We start from the raw sequence: 13,132 nt of genomic DNA on the forward strand, positions 1-13,132 counted from the left end.
CAGTTAATAGCTCCAGCTCCACACCAACAGGACGCATTTTAGGACTGAAGGCGTGCATAGATTTGTACTGCATCCACCCCATGGTAATATTTCCTCCCATATGTTAGTAAGTGTTAGGGGATGTTGCTTTCTGTATTGTCAGCTCTTAATGCCCTGTTGTTGAGATGAAGTGGGAAGTGTGTGGTGATCTGAACTTCTTTAATCATGCAAGGAAAGGACATCGCTATTGGCTGCTGCCTTGTAAGTGGCTCTGTGGTTTTACTGAAGATTGGCAAGACGTATTAAAGAGCTCTGTTTTGCAATATTCCCTGAGCCAGGTTTCTAAGAGAGCTTAATATGGAATCTTCCGATGTGTCCTGATTTGGGATGCTGCAAAAGACGAAATAGCTCTGAACACTAGTCCTGTTTTTGTGCATAGAGCATCTCCCCACCCCCACCCCTTTGCAAATAGAAAGGGAGCCCACTGCTGTTCTGCCTGCTATTTCCTCTGTGTTTTTCACACACACAAAAAACATACACACATATATTTTCTCACTGCTCCTTCACATCTGCCTACCATCCTACCTGGGTTTTCTTAAAGTGCTTTCCCAGTTTACACATTAAGACTTTTTGAGGCTCATTCTTTTTCCCATTGAAACAGCTTCCATTAGCACAGTCTGAGAAGAAGAGATGTTGGAAACATTCAGCATGCTTTGGAACGACTGCACTTGCTTGTTTTAGTTCTTTCCCCATCCCTGAATTTTAAAAGCAGGATTTTTTTATGATTGCATTTTGAGCCATTTCTGAAAGCAGACGTTTCTATTGAGTTTTCTAGGCAAGTTTGTCCAGAATGTATATTTATAAAAACGTGAGAGAGACAGAGAGACACAGAGAGAAACATGGGAGCATCAGAAGGATCTTGTTCAATAGGACCAAAGATCCACCTAGTTTAATACTTTGTTGCCAGAGGTGCTGGATGCCTGTGAAGGACCCTACAAGAAGGACACTGGTGCAACAGCCCTCCCCATTTGTATACAAAGCACCTGGTGTTCAAGGTACACTGCCTTTGAACATGGAGGCTCAGTAACATGGTTTGAGTGTTCGAAATTCCATTTAGAAAGCTTTACTTTGATTGTATCCTCTAGAGACTTTTTGCTAGCCTTAATGGCTTTCATAAAAGCACTTTCAACATCCTCTTGCAGTGCTTGTGGGAAGCAAGAGTTCTAAGGGGAGGAATTGACATAATAGTGAACAGAGTTTTTATATTTGCAGCACAGACACAGGAAAATGCAATAAGTTTATTTAGCGGTCTATGTGTGAATGAGCCTATACTATTCTCTCATAGACCTGGATTCCAATTTGTAACGGGGAATATAAGTGGGAAAACATACCCTTCTTCAACTCAGAGTAAACAAACAAACCCCTGTGAGCTTCTTCAACTCAGAGCAGTTTTATTGTGTGGTAACACTGTGTTGATGCAGATGGCCAGGCTTTGATGCAAAGCCACTGACCAGCCACCAAGAGCCACTATGTCTGCATCATCAAGTTAGAATAGTCTCTAAACACTGCTGCCCTGATGCTCCACAGTGAATGGTGCTGTTCCAAAAATCTGGGGCCACCACAGAAAAGGCCCTCTCGCATGCTTCCACCTTGCAGACCTCCAAGGGCACTGGAGTTGCCAGCATTGTGTCTCTTGTGGATCTTAACTCCCGAGCTAGTGTATAAAGGAGGAAGTAGTCTTTCAGGTATTTGGAAGTCAAGCCATTTGGGGCTTTATGGATCAAAGATAAGATATTAAAGTGGATAGGCAGCCAATACAACTATATCACAAGCAGTGTGATAGGAGTGCCAGTCATTAGTCCAGATGCTGTTTTGCACTAGCTGCAGCCTCTGAGCTGTCTGCTGCCCCTGTAGACCCTGCTGCCCAAGGCAGTTGCCTCACCTTCCCTTGTGGGTGGACCGGCACTGCAAGCAAGTGGTATAGAGAGGACTGTTTTGTGTTCCTGGTGCCTCCAATGGGCCCTCAGCATCTGTCCCAGAGAATCCTAAAAATCTCCAAAGAATTTGTGGCTCTCCAATTCAGGTGGGGTCTTTTAGTGTGCTCTTAAGACAAACAGGCAATTGAATTCCAGATATGATATTAGGAAGCAAGCAGTTCCTCCATCCTCCTCATGGCCAGGCCCAGGGGATCGATGCAGTGGAGCATAAAGCAGGCTATTGCGATGGTTGCTGGCAGTGCATAACAAAGCTTTTTCATAATCTCTGTTACAGATTAGGGAACGAAACTTGGTCTTTACTCCCCAATTGCCACCATCGCCACACACGCTCTTTTAAGCAGCACAGATCTTTATGCTGCTGCCCACAAGCGATGATTGATTGTTTAACTGCTCTGTGTGCTCTTAAGCCAGGCGAAGATAGAGGGGGAAGCTGTTCCTGTTAATTCTACAGAGCACGCATTGAGTTCCAGTCTTGGCGCAGTTCCCATCTCCAGCGTATCTGTTGCTTGCACCTGCATCTGTATCCCCTGGTGTGCTATTTTGTCTCCCAGAGGTGTCATTCTACAGTTCTGGACCTGTTGCTGAGGCAGCATTAGCATTTGGCAGTTGTTTTTCGTCTGGCGATCCTAAATTATGTTCGTGTGGCTGTGTGTTTCTCCGTTAAGCACCAACTTAGGCTGCTTACATGATGCCCTCCTTTGTAAGAAATTGAATGTTAAACCAGTGGATGAGCTGTTGCATGTGTGGAGTACATCCATGTAGCTGCAAACACAGCAAGTCTTTCCTATGTAGGAAATCTGTTGCATTTGGATAAGTCTTGAGGACATTTGCTATTTCAGAGTGGGTTGGGGTTTTTGTTTGTTTGTTTGTTTTACTAGGTTCACCTCAAGTACTGTGAGTAAACTGGTCCAGTTTACTGATTCATCACTTGCATCAAATTCATAATTAGGCCCAATATTTATTTATTTGTGTAAAATGCTTAAATACAGTTTACAGGATGGAAACATACCACAATGCAGCAATAAAAGCAACCGTAGACAATAAAATCATCCAGAAACACAAACATTCAATATCAAATGACATTCGGTAACAAAATCCAACTAAAACCAATCGTGGCTCAATTGGTCTTCCTGGCGAAGGCCAAGAACATCAGGTGTCCCTTCAGAGTAGGTCTACTGGCCACCAGGTGTCATGGCATTGCAAAGGCATTGGGACCACGGTTTGACTGACTTCAATGGGAGAAAGTGGAAAGATGTCTCCCTCTGGTATCAGGATCCCAGCAATTGGAGAAAGAGCTGTTGCAATGGACCTAGTGTGTGGTCCTTGTATGGGATTGCAGGCACATAATGTGGCCATAACTGAACAGGCTTTTAAGTATGAATTGCATTTCCTATCCAGTATGGGAGCTGTAGCCCTTATTTCTTTATTTGTAAGAATACTTTTATACTACAATTTCATACACACAGAGAGAGAGCTTTTATTTTTTAAAAATGAGGTACTATTACCCATCTTGATTAAAGTGGTATGGGTTCTGCAACAAAATGGATACTGCAAGTAGCAGGAAAAAACGTGATGGTACTCCACACTGTGTGTGTGTGTGTGTGTGTGTGTGTGTGTGAGAGAGAGAGAGAGAGAGAGAGAGAGAGAGAGAGAGAGAGAGAGAGATATCACAAAAACATACATATTCTCCCTGCCCCCCCCCCCCCCGGCAATCCTCTCTCTGTGTATATAAATATAGATATGTGTGAATTGTTGCCCCTTTGAAATTTGACCTGTGCTCAAGGGAAGCCTAGTAAAAAAAACAAACCCACCCAACCGTTCTCTGAAATGTATCTGCAGCTACACAGATGTGCTCCCTACATCTGACGGGCAACACACAGGTTCACATGCTTGAGGCATTGCTGTCATCCACCACCCATTGTAGCTGGTCCCTCCCTTCCCTAGCTGCCGCTACAGGGACTTCTGCAGAGCTATCCTGCCCTGAGGGACACAGAAAGAAGCAGTCACAGTTTCTTCTAAACTAAGAAGTTTGTTTTCCATTTTATTGTAACTTTCCCAAAAAAAAGTGGTGTTTATTGCTGCAATAAGCTTATGTAAACCGCTTTTTTATGTCGACCTGAGAAGCGGCATATAAATACCTCAAATAAATGAATAAACACACACTCACAACCCCATGTGAAAACAACCAGAATTGCAGATCACCATCTAGCCGTGAAAAAGAGGCTTGTCCGCATAAGCCCTGGCAGTGTAAAGTTTTCAACAAACACCTAAAATTTAATATTAAAAGATGCCTAGTAAATCTCTATTGGAAGAGTGTTCCATAAGACTGGGTCAACGATACTGGCATTGGCGGAGGAAGCCGCTTGGTCGCCCAGGGCGGCGAACCCGGTGGCACCTGGAGGCGTGGTTTGCATCATGACGCATAGGTCATAATGCTGCGCATGCGCGCTGCAGACAGGCTGCGGGGCGGCCTCGCTCCGTGGCTTGCTCGCAGGCTGCCAAGCAGGTTTGTGAGCGGGCTGCGGGGCAAGGCTGCCTCGTTCCACAACTTGCTTGGGGTTTTACCAGGTGGCGGGGCTCAGCTTGGGTGTTGCGGAGCATGCCAAGTGTTGCCTCCCCCAGGGTGAAACCCGGGGCGCCCCACCCCCACCGCCCCCACCTTCCTGCGCCACTGGATACTGGAGGCTCTATTTCACGTTCATATCAGTGAGCCTCACCAACACAGGGCAGAGGGGATGGGCACAGCCAGAGGTGCTCCTGCAAATGATCTCAGGGAGGGTTCAGGTGGTCGCCGAGGCCCAAGCTTATGCAACCCTTAAGCATTAGCTTTTGTCCCAAGCAATTCTGAGCTCATATAGTGCACTTATAGAACGGCTGCTAAAAAGAACTGTTAAGAATTTCACCTTCCATTGTTCTTTTAAAGTTTTTCCGTCCTTAACATTACAAAGGTAGGTTTTAAAGTGTGAGCGATGCCTGGTTCAGTTGCGCCAGAGGGATGCTGAGTAGGATTCCTCCCATCTGCTGCCTCTCACTTCCTGCTCCTTCCCAGGTCTAGCAGAAGCCGAACGTTGACCTGACAGATGCATGTCCCTGTTCAAAGCAGCGGTGTGCCCTAGAAACCACCGAGAATGAAGACATCACTCTTCCTGTCTCAGGGAGATTTATACGCGGCTGCTTCTGCTCCCTGACTCCATCCACACTGATTTTGCTTCTCCCAGCCTTTCGCTGCCTGGTATCTTATTGCCTGCCTGTTTTCAGCCTTCCGCAGCTTCCTCTTTAGCAGTGAGCTCCTTGGCCGTAGTGTGAGGTGTTCTGCTTGCAAGAGGGAGCTGGACCAGGAAGCACCAGTCTGGGTTGTTGTCAGCATTGCTCTTCCCTTCATTGTGATTTATTCATTGTTATATTTATAGACAAAGGCGCCATCTTCTCCAGATGATTGAGGGAGCCCAACGCGACGTCTTGACATCACGCGTGTGATGTCACAGGACATCCTGATGTCAAGTGCGTGATGTCATGAGCAGCCAGAGGGTGGAGCCGAATCCCTCTGGACATTTTGTGTGTGTGCACAGCCCTCGAAGTCCCCCCTTCCTGGGGACCCAACTAGGCCCTGGCCTGCCTCCCTCCCTCCCTGCATGCAGCTCTTGTGTGGGGCTTTCTCGGCTGGTGGCTATTGGGTAAAGGGATGGGGAGTTGCCAATGCAACTCCTTGCCAAGGGCGCAAGGAGCCCTAGATATGCCTCTGTTCAGATCAGCTCTCTCCATAGTATCTTGTGATTACATATAATCATTTTTTCATGTCTTTCTTAATTAAGACTTTGAGTATTTTTCTTGTTCATTAAATGTTTCCCAGCATCCTCTTTCATCCATCTACAAAACAATGAAAGATGAAGCACAATTGCCACACCTAGCCAATTTTTTTTTAAATGCATACAGTGTTTCATGCATTCCACCACTCTATTCTTTCAGCGTTCCAGATTGAACAGGCATCGCATAACAGTACTGTACCGGAAAGCAATTAGTTAGTTCTGTACAGTAAACGTTAGGCACAAGCCTTTCCAATTGAGCTGGATCACAGGCTCAAAAGAAAAAAGGAATATTTAAAATGATACAGTTTTATAAAATTGTTATTTTCTCCACCATGCCTGCTAGTTAGAAAGGTTGTAGCACTGCCTTCAGGATAAGAGGCAGCGTTGGAAAGCCCAAGTGAATAGAGATCTACACAAGTAGTCTTTTCCGTGCAAGCATTCATGCCTGATGCAGGGCTGCTGGGCAGATCCAGAGGCAGGTTCTGCCCCCCCCCCTATTCTAAATGCAGTTCTTCCTGCAGTGTATGTGGCAGCCTGAGTATATTTAGGCTTTTTTCTTTATTCAAGTGACAATTGCATAATTCAGAATCTGAGGCCCATTTCTTTAATGGAGCCTCTTTTGCAAGCAGGCAACTTACATGGGGGTTACGTTTTGGGAGGTCACACCTAAAGCCAAAATTGTGTATAGTGAAAAGACATTGGGTTCAATAGGGGGTGGGATTACAAAAGTATTTTCCCCGGATTTCCGCCCCCTATTTATTTATTTATTTATTTTGCCAAGTACGTAAAGCTAAAAGCACAAGTTAAATGCCTGTGAATTGCGGGATTGCTGTAGCAAACATAGGAAAACTTTTTTTTCTGTTGAAATCTGCTATTATGTTAGCTTATTAACAAGTCTGCCCCCCCTTTTTTCTTGACATTGGCTGCAATTCTACCCTCATCTACACAGAAGCAAATGATACTGAATTCAGTGGGTTTTACTCCTAGGCAAGTGGGATTGGGATTGCAGTCAGATTCAAACTTCTGGTTCTCTCTATGCAGAATTAATTGCATGTCTTGAATCACTAGATTCTACAAGTGGTACAGTCAAAATGCACCCACTCCATCAGCTGCTATCCAGTTTTATTGATGCCTCCTTTAGCTGTCCTTCCTGGCTTTTCTGCATTTTGCTAACTGATTATAGCCTTTTATGAGGTTAGCTAGATTATCATCTCACCTCTGTAACACAAAACCATAGAACACAACAAGGCTTCCTTTATTTCACCTAAAGGCATTTCACTTGAAGTTGTTTATTTTTATTTTTAATGATTTTATCCCACTCTTCCTTGAAGGAGCTTAGGCAAATATACATGGCTGTCCTTCCAGTAGGTTAGGCAGAAATACTGATTTGCCCAAAAGATACTCCAGCTGAGCTTTAAGGCCAAGCTAAAATATTCATGTGAGATTTGAACATGGTTCTAGTCTAAGGGCAGAGCCATACTGTGGGTATTTGAAAAGCTCTGAGGGAGGTTATTTGAAGATTTGGAGTTAGGTGTCACCAGTATAGTGGGAGTGGACAGCTCTGTTTCTTTTTTATATCAAATCCAGGTGAGGTGATAGATATGTTGCAAAAGGTGGCTGAAATCAGTAATGGGCTCAATGGGGTGCCAGTAAACTGGGTCATCCTATTGGCTGGTGATACAGTTGGTCAAAGACTTGGGAAACAGCTTGTTCTAGGCTGGGTTACACTGCCCCCAAAGCAGCCTTCATCAACCCTCCAGCGCTTTTGGACCACAGCTCCCATTTGCTCTGACCAGCACAGCTGTCGATGGCAGATGTAGTCCAAGACAGCTGGAAGGTGCCAAGTTGGCCAAGGCTGCCCTAAAGAATCAAACTTGGTACTATTAGTTCCAGCCCTGCGGACGCCCACGTGTCATTCGTAGCATAAAGCACCTCTAGACAATGTTGATTGCTTTATAGCTGTGACTCATATTCTGTTAGCATTCGGGTTTGACTACAGTAATGCACTATATGAGGAAGTGCTCGTGAAAGTTTAGTAACTTTGATTGGTCCCAAATACAGCTGCTACTGTGCAGATTGGTAGAAATGGGAGGCTGTATGTCTAGTCTCATATTAACATTGCCAATCTTTTAAAGCTTGGGATGGTAAACCTGGTGACCTCCAGATGTTGTTGGACTCCAGCTCCCAACATCTCCAGCCAGAATGGCCAAGGGTCCAGGATAACGGGAGCTGTGGCCCTCTGGGTATTGCTGGACTGCAGGTTCCCCACCCCTGGATGGGTTTTTTAAAAATAATAATAATAATGGAAACCCACCTTTACTTTGTAGGTAAAGTAGTGGCAACCAGAGACGGGGCCTTCTCTGTGGTGGTGCCTCAGCAGTGTCTTCTTTATACATTATTCTGATTCTTACACTGATTGTTTTCAGGTAGCATGTAAACATCTTGTTATACCGGAGGTCCAAGTGCTCAACTCTGCTGCTGTTTTTAATCTGCAGGAAACTGTGCATTTCTGTTTAGTCCTGTCTGTTATAATATATGTGTGTGCAATATAGCTTTTTTCTATTAATGCACAATGCCTCAAAGGCTACAGTTGGATGGTGGGATGTCTATATTTTAAATAACGAAACTGCTTTTCTCTCTCTCTCTCTCTTTGGTCCAGGTTGGCTCAGTCTCTGTTGGCCCTCTTTGTGTCATCACTTGCGATCTCTGTGGTTTTTGCCATCATCCCAGTCTGCCACAATGTGGTGGTGCTTGCAGTGGTCATGGCCGTGGCTGGCCTGGCCATGGGCTGCATCGACACCCTCTCCAATATGCAGCTGGTGAAGATTTATCAGAAGGACTCTGCTGTCTTCCTGCAGGTTAGACAAGTAACAGGGGGCGGTTGGTCCCCCTTTTTAACTCTCTCTAGATGCTTGGAGTTTTTTTCCATCTTGAGCCCTTGTTAGGGACCCACACAGCTTGGCTGGCCTGGTATCCTTGCCCCCTCCCACCAAGGAAGGGGTTGGCCATCTCCTCTGATTTGCCACACTGAATGTGACCATTAGTGAGGAACTCCTGCCAGCGCTGCCATTTTTTAGCAGGAGAGGAGGATGAGGGGTACGTTTCTGTTTTGCTGAACACCAGAGGTGCTTGGAAAAACTGGCCAGTCTTGCTGCTTTCTTGGGTGGCTCTGGAATCAATGCAGCCAGAAGAGAAGCCCCTACTCTGTCTTTAAACTTGGCAGAAAGGTAGGACTCTTCCTATTTCAGGACTAGTGGCAGGAACAATCTGCAGTCACCAATGGCAGGTGCATTTGTGGACCTTTGATCTTTCCTTGTGTCCCAAATCCTTGTTCCTCTCTGTCCATACACACTCAGTGGCAGAGCTTCATGCTCCGGCACCGGGGGCGGGAAGCAGGCAGGGGTGGGGATGGCACGCGTTCTGGGGGCGGGGCACGCTGCCCACAGGGGTGTGGTGTGTGTTCTGGGGGTGGGGCGTGCCGAGATGGAACCCTATCGGGATCCCGCTGCCCGGGGCACCCTGCCCCCTACGCCCCGCCCTTCCTACGCCAGTGCACACACTGTATTTTGTAAGGTTGGATGCTATCCCTATTTTACAGCTAGAATCGTTGAGTCACATCAGGACAGAACCTCTCCTGTTTCAGCTTAACATTTAATTGTGAAACTGGAAACACTTAGTTTCCAGGCATCACTTTCCAAAAGAAGGTACAATATAGCATCAGAATCTAACACACGGAGTGTTCCTTAGTTGCTTGGATTGTTCCTTAGTTGCTGGGCTGCCTGCATGTTCTGCCCATCTTTCACATAGACAGTGAAGTTCACCAGCGCATATGTCTTTTGAGAACACAGGGACTGAATGCCCTCTGTAAGCACATCCAGTTACCTCACACATGCACACACGTCCTGTGCACTGAAGATGGTGGTGTAGCCACACTTGAATCACCATTGTCTTCCTGAAGTTATTTGCACCATTAATAATCTCACTCTAAATAAGCAGGTTCGGATATAACTACTCAATTCTGTTTTGGAAGAGTTCATGCTAACAATGAATATCTGCACAGAAGCTGGTCTGTGCATAGGTATTGCCAATTTTGTGTGTCTTGGGGCATCTCTGCACAGCCCATGTCCCCATCCAGGGGCTTTGACATGGACTCGAAGTGGAAGGAGCAGCGCTTTTTTTTCTTAAAAAAATGTTTAGGAGTACTCTCATTTTCCTACTTGTATTGAAATACTGTCCCTCAATGAGGTCAGACTTAGATTCACAAAATGTTTAGGGGTATGCGTCCCCCAGGATGGGAAGAAGTAACCCTGTGGCGTAAAGCTAGCTCCCTTCACACTCACCCAATACTATTGCAGCAGTCTTAATTGTGCTAGCTGAAGTCCTAGTTCATACTGTTTGCAGCACATCATATGTCTGCACCTGATACACACACAATACGCCAGTCACTTGCATCACAGCAGCAAGAGCACTTCAGTTGCTGAGGATCACATATAAAATCCTTTGCAAGACCTAATGAAATAACACGTTCTAAGCCATGAAAAGTTGCATGTTGGGAGTTTGTTGGGGTTTTTGGAGATAATGCACCAGTAGTGATGGGAGAAGGCTTGTCCCAGGAAGGATGCTAGAGCAGAACCTTCTGAGTTGAGGGTTCTTACTTGAGGGCTCTAACTGTTAAGGGTTCTAACGCGCTGTCAGAGGTGCTGTGTGTGCCTTGTTGCTGGACATAATAAGGGTATTTTCTCATTCCTTTGTGTAGGCCCTTCATTTCTTTGTGGGCTTTGGTGCCCTGCTGAGCCCTCTGATAGCCGACCCTTTTCTCTCGGACACCAACTGCATCCTGACAAACAGCACGGCCACAGGCAGCAGCAACCTCCCTCACATCCGGAAGTCGCTCGTCCCTCATCATCTTGGAAACTTGTCACACTACGACCTGCCAACAAAAGGGCTGGTGGTGACGCGGGTGTCTTACGCCTTTTGGATTATGGCTTTGATCAATGTAAGTAGTGACACCCTCCTCCTGGCTGATTGTTCCAGCCCAGCGCTTAAAGTGGTTTGACCAGCAAGGGGGGGGGGAGAGAATGTGTCTCTTGGCCGGCTTCTTCAGAGGAGCCCGCATAAGGCGGTGTGTCAGGGAAAGTAACTTGATTCCACATCTAAAACCGTTTTTGGTTTTATGTTGGCACCAAATCAGCTCTTCTGACTTCCTGCCTTCATTGTTCTCTCATTAAAGTGAAATAGTATTGAAAGAAATAGTAACTGCAACAGAATGCGGCAGTGTGGGATGCTGCTGTCCAGGATTTCAGCCACTCTGTTCCGTCATTCCTCGTTGTTTCCATTATCCTTTCCCACATGTACCCACACCACCCCATGCAGCCAGTCATCATTCCCTGGTCTTTGAGCTTGTTCAGTTCTCATTGGGCCAATTTTGGGAGTCCACCTCAGGTTTATTTCTTTAAAAAAAAATTACTGTATATACTTCTGCAAATCTTTGGGCTTTAATATTTTATATTTTTTGTATTATCAATTTAAAACCACTTTGATACCACCTTTCATTCAAAAATATCAAGGTGGTTTGCAGCCATCTGAAATACAAGCTTATTAAGATCAATTCTTTTAAAACCACAAACACAATATAGTCAATACCTGGCTAATATCCACCTGTTACCAAGCAACACACAGCTACGTTGCCCCCATTAGCATTTCTGACTTCATTTCAGTGGCTAATGGAGGTCCAAAGAGCAAAGAACTGATCAACCACTTTTGAGTGGCAGCACAGGCAGTGATAACCTTGGCCTGGAAAACACTAGAAGGACTTTATTTAGACAGGTGGCACAGGCAGGCGTGGCAAATCACCTTCCTGGGAAAGTTGACCCTTGTTATGAAGGTCTCTAGAACAAAATAAGCATGACAAACCTATGGCACGATTTTAATGTGTACGCATACCATAGGATAAGGTTACCAGATTTTTTTCAATGAATCCAGGGACACTTTAAATAAATAAATACTACACGTTCAGGACGTTGATGCTGCAGCGATGGCGGTGGCAGAGGGGCGGCTGCCACCTTGACCTCAACCGCCACATTTCCCCTTCCTCCAAGGCTTCTATCTCCTTTCTCCATGAGCCTGGCCAGCCCCTGAGTTGTTGGTTGTTCAGTGGTGGTGGTGGTGGGGAAGCGGTGCACGGTGGGTCAGGCATGGAAGGCAGAGAAGGAGGGCTGAGAGCAGGGGCGGCAAGGCCATCGGAGCAGCCCCAAGCCCATTCCTACTTGCGTGCAAGCAGGAGGGGGCTGGCATCCCTCAGCTGGGAAGGGAGAGATCCCTACCCTGCTCCTGCTTGCACAAAAGAAGGAGTTGGGAGGCCTCTCCAATAGGCAGCATGAAGCCTCCCTTCACATCTTAGCTGCTGGGGTCAGTGAAGGTGGAGGCAGCCCGGAAGCTGCATCTTAGAGCCCCTGCACCACCATCATATGGGGCCTTCCGAGCAGCTCCTGAAGCCAGCCAGAGCCAACTGCTCCAGGCTGCTGAGACTGCCGCTGCTGCGTTTCCCGGGGACATTAGATGAAATCCGGGGACATTCACAAGTTCCCTTCTCCAGGCAAATTTGGTACTGCAGGCAGAGCCACCCCAAACATTTAAGCACACCCAATGCAAGTTAAAAACATGTGATTTCCCCCAAAGAATCTGGGGAATTGAGAGTTTTCCCCCTCACAGAGCTACAGATCCTAGTACCCTAAGCAAATTACGGTTCCCAGGATCTTTTGGGGCATGTCATGTGCTTTACATGTATGTTAGGTGTACTTTAAATGTATGGTGTGGAACTGCATCATTGAGGCTCAGCAAATGTGCTTAGTGAAGCCTGGCTAATTTGGGTGGTAGGAACAGCTCCATCTTGAACGCTGTCTTGTATGGTACAGCCTCCACTGTGAGCATTATGCATGGTACAGCTGTCGCACATGTCTCTTGGTTTCCAAGATGATAATACTCACTATGCTTGTTTCATGATGAGAGGTAGGAAAGACTTGGGAGACAAATGGGAATATTTAAGGAAATGGAAATGCTTTTTTAATGCATCTCTGTTATTAAGGTTCTTGCTGGCTTTTGAGTGTCAAGTTCAAGCAGAGGCTCTCTCTTCTCTCTATCCCTCTCTCTATCTCTTCTCCCTCTCTCTCGCTCTCTTCTCTCTAGCCTCATTCCCTGTGCTTTGCAGTTAGTTATGAACTAAACCAGTTATTCGAGCTCTGTGAGAAGCAGGGCGAGATTCAGAAATATTCCTGCCACGTTACTGAGAAAATATAGGTGTAAACTAAGCAAACAGGACAAGAGTTCACATTTAGCGAAAGGCTTTGTTTT

The 13,132-nt window shown here is 46.0% G+C and overlaps 1 protein-coding gene across 1 annotated transcript in view; it reads left to right on the plus strand.

Moving 5' to 3' along the window:
- MFSD4A (major facilitator superfamily domain containing 4A) overlaps window positions 1-13,132 on the plus strand; it is a 43,321-nt gene that overhangs the window by 8,783 nt on the left and 21,406 nt on the right. The window contains exons 2-3 of the mRNA XM_033152831.1: window positions 8,442-8,640; window positions 10,539-10,778. Coding sequence (XP_033008722.1) covers window positions 8,442-8,640; window positions 10,539-10,778 — 439 coding nt within the window. The remainder of the gene's footprint in view (window positions 1-8,441; window positions 8,641-10,538; window positions 10,779-13,132) is intronic.

The sequence above is a fragment of the Lacerta agilis genome, chromosome 6, assembly GCF_009819535.1.
Source record: "Lacerta agilis isolate rLacAgi1 chromosome 6, rLacAgi1.pri, whole genome shotgun sequence".
Classification (NCBI taxonomy): Eukaryota; Metazoa; Chordata; class Lepidosauria; order Squamata; family Lacertidae; genus Lacerta; species Lacerta agilis.